At 38.1% G+C, this 3,443-nt stretch overlaps 1 protein-coding gene across 2 annotated transcripts in view; it reads left to right on the top strand.

Moving 5' to 3' along the window:
• The first annotated feature begins 1,532 nt into the window (after window positions 1–1,532).
• The window catches only part of lin7b (lin-7 homolog B (C. elegans)), a 55,297-nt gene continuing 53,386 nt past the window's right edge, over window positions 1,533–3,443 (top strand). Inside the window, exons 1-2 of one of the 2 annotated variants that reach the window (XM_008414973.2) lie at window positions 1,533–1,636; window positions 1,725–1,830. In XM_008414973.2, coding sequence (XP_008413195.1) covers window positions 1,755–1,830 — 76 coding nt within the window. In that variant the 5' untranslated portion in view covers window positions 1,533–1,636; window positions 1,725–1,754. The remainder of the gene's footprint in view (window positions 1,637–1,724; window positions 1,831–3,443) is intronic. The other variant, XM_008414974.2, reaches the window with a different exon arrangement.

Below are 3,443 nucleotides of genomic sequence, written 5' to 3'. Positions count from 1 at the left end.
GTATTTCATTACCTCTCTGCTTAAACCGCGACTCTAAGCTGAAGCAGAAACGATACTTCAACGTTTTCCGTCATCTGACTACTTCACTTTATTCAAAAACGTTTTTTTTAATAATTCACCAAAATCTGTTCTGTAATCTGGAACGTTTGCTACGTTGAGCTCCAGTTAGCCGCTTTATCTCACTGCACGAGAGGCAACTGCATCATGCGTCACGGGCAAAAGGTCAAAGGTAACAAGGTGACCGGCTTATTATGTTATACAAAAAAGCAAAGAATTTTAGCACATGTTTTTATTTGTCAGAAAAGGGCTTAGGATATACCAAAAAAAAAAAAGATAAAAAAAATAAATAAATATTGACTTTGGGGCAAGGAGCAAAAAGGGCAGGTGCTCAAGCACCCCCAGCCGCCCCCCCCTCTGCACGTGCCTGTATCTGCATTTACATTCTGATTAGTAAGAATAATAATTAAAGATATCTTTAAATACATTTTCACGAGTCACAATTTCTTTCAAGATACATCAAATGACGTCACCGGATCTGTCATTTGACGGGACACATGTCTGTATTACAATTTAAGATATCTTGAACGTAATTATGACTAGTTAAATTTACATTTTTAGATATCAGAATTAAGAATTGTGGGCATGGGGGCCCCTTTGTGCTGTCCAAACAGTTGCCTGCAGAATGCCACAATGTGGAAACAGCTAGACAATGTTGGATATGGGTAGATAGCAAAACATCATGGACTAACTCTGCTTTGGTTCAGCTAAGTACGAACGTTGTGTTCCCGGGTCAGAACAGCCAATGCAGGGTCTATTCTTTATTATGTCTGTTAGAACAGCCTTTAAAAGTGCTTCTGTCAACCCATTTTCAAGTTGAAAATGTAGCCATTTCAAAAACTTTTTTTTCTTCTATTTTTCATTATTTCATTGAACTTTCAAAATGCTACGTAAGTCAGTGACGTTTTCACTATATAAAGTCAAAACGTCAGTAGTTAGTAATGTCATTCTACTTAAAATGTTGATTTAAGATATCTTAAATAGAAAATATAATTTATATCTAAGAGAGAAATCTTATCTCTAATTCATTTTGAGATATCTGGAAATAAATTTTGACTAATCAAAATTGCAATTCAAGATATCTGTAAATTAGGTTTGACTAGTCATTATTTGCTATTAATTAAATTTTAGTTAGTCAAAACTACATATCTCCTATCCAAAACTACATTTAAGATGTCTTGAATTGTGGTGTCATTCAAAATATCTTCAATTAGAATTATTATCATTCTGGATAGTCAAAAAGCATTTTTAGATATCTATGTACGCATAATCAGTGGAGAGAGTTGATGTTAAGGCCACTTCACACAGGCTCACTTAAAGAATTGCCTTTAAAGCATCGCCACTTAAATGTCTCGTTTTCCTTTCTCTAAATGACTTATAGGTAAGTCATACTTTGTTTATGACAAACGTGGCAAAAATGTTGAACAGTTTAGACTGTAAATACAAATGTAACATTTAAAAAGCACATAATGTTGCAGCGAAAAGTCTCTTACGGCTGCTGAACACCATCCAATCAGACCGAGTCTCTCTGGAGGAGGCTGCTGCTCTTCAGACAGTGAAGCTGAACCTGGTGCGTCAGGTGCGGATTCAGCTCCCGGAAACGGTTTATGTCGTCCTCCGAAAAGATGGAGCGCCTATCGTTCTGAGACTTATATTCTTTTAACCAGGCGAGCAGCTCAGAGGCAAAGGATCTCAGGATGATGTCCTCTTTCTATCATCCGACCAAGGAGGCTGAGATGGCGGCCATGACGGAGCCGCTCTGCTTAGAACGAGGTAAGATTCCAAGGAGTGTGCCATTCATCGGACAGCTAGCGTCTGCTCTTATCAAAAATCTTTAGTTTATATGGGTTTTAAAATGAAACATCATCTTCCTCTATTTTCATGTCCATATTCACGCTGATGTCTTTTAAAGTCACGAGCTTCAGAACGAGTTCATACTTCATTATAAGTCTTTAATTGACCCACTTACCGTTTCTGATTATTTATCCCTTTGATTCATCTTTTTCATTTCATCCAGGAAACAGAATCATTTTACTACCATTTACAGTGGGTCTGCTTTAAATCCTAWGTTGGGGGATGCAAATACTACTTGTAAAATGCATACAGCTTTTTATTAAATCTATATAATATTTTGTATTTATTTTTATTTATTTTTTAAAAATTATTTTATTCTTGAGAAGTGGGACAAAATGGGTTTAAATCCCCCGCTCCCCACCAAAAAATGTTATTATACCTCAAGCTTATGTATTGAAATATGACAAATAATGTTTCGGAAATGTACAGATGCTAAGGTGCAGGCTCCCAGCTGCAACATTTTTTGAAAATTACATTTTTAGTGGACCTGACCCAGAATTTTGTCATCTAATAAAAATAAATGTAAAATAATTTTTTAATGACCCCATTAGTGATATTTTTACTCAGTGTTAAAGACAAATGCTTCTCAAGAAACAAAAATATTATTTACAACAAAAAACAACAAAGTCCATCTGACACACAGTGCATGACGCAGAACTGAAGGTGGTGACAAACTAGTGAGTAAAATGAAATACTTGATACATGTAAAGTAATGCCATTTAAACAAAATACATTAAAATGAATTAACTGCACATTTAAGTGAGATTTGTCAACAATATCACTGAAATAGTCACACTGTCAGTTAAAAACTGACGGAGTTGACAAAATCCCAAACTACCTCAATTTATCTGATGTTATTCCGAAGGAGGCCATATTGTAGCTCATCAGGTCCATGAAATCTTTACAATATACCAAAATTAAGCACTTGTTTCACAAAATTTCATCAAAGTTTTGTAAATTTTCATCATGGTTGTGACGAACGACTTAGGAATAAAATAGAAGAAAAAACTAAAGAATAAATTGGAGCACACCTGGACCGGAGGGTGTGCTCCAATTACAGAGGGATCACACTCTTAAGCCTCCCTGGTAAGGTCTATTCAGGGATCCTGGAGAGGAGGGTCCGTCGGATAGTCGTACCTCGGATTCAGGAAGAGCAGTGCGGTTTTCGTCCTGGTCGTGGAACACTGGACCAGCTCTACATCCTCAGCGGGGTCCTGGAGGGTGCATGGGAGTTCACCCAATCAGTCTACATGTGTTTTGTGGACTTGGAGAAAGCATTCGACCGTGTCCCCAGGGGGGCCTTGTGGAGGATTATCTGGGAGTATGGGGTACCGGGCCCTTTGATACAGGCTGTCAGGTCCCTGTATGACCGGTGTTAGAGTCTGGTCCGCATTGCTGGCAGTAAGTCGGGCTCGTTTCCGGTGAGAGTTGGACTCCGCCAAGGCTGCCCTTTGTCACCAATTCTGTTCATTACTTTCATGGACAGAATTTCTAGGCGCAGCCGAGGTGTTGAGGGGATCCGTTTTGGTGGC

Source organism: Poecilia reticulata, linkage group LG8, assembly GCF_000633615.1.
Source record: "Poecilia reticulata strain Guanapo linkage group LG8, Guppy_female_1.0+MT, whole genome shotgun sequence".
Taxonomy (NCBI): Eukaryota; Metazoa; Chordata; class Actinopteri; order Cyprinodontiformes; family Poeciliidae; genus Poecilia; species Poecilia reticulata.
Note: the sequence above shows the minus strand (reverse complement) of the source record. Positions and strands in the feature narration are given on the sequence as shown.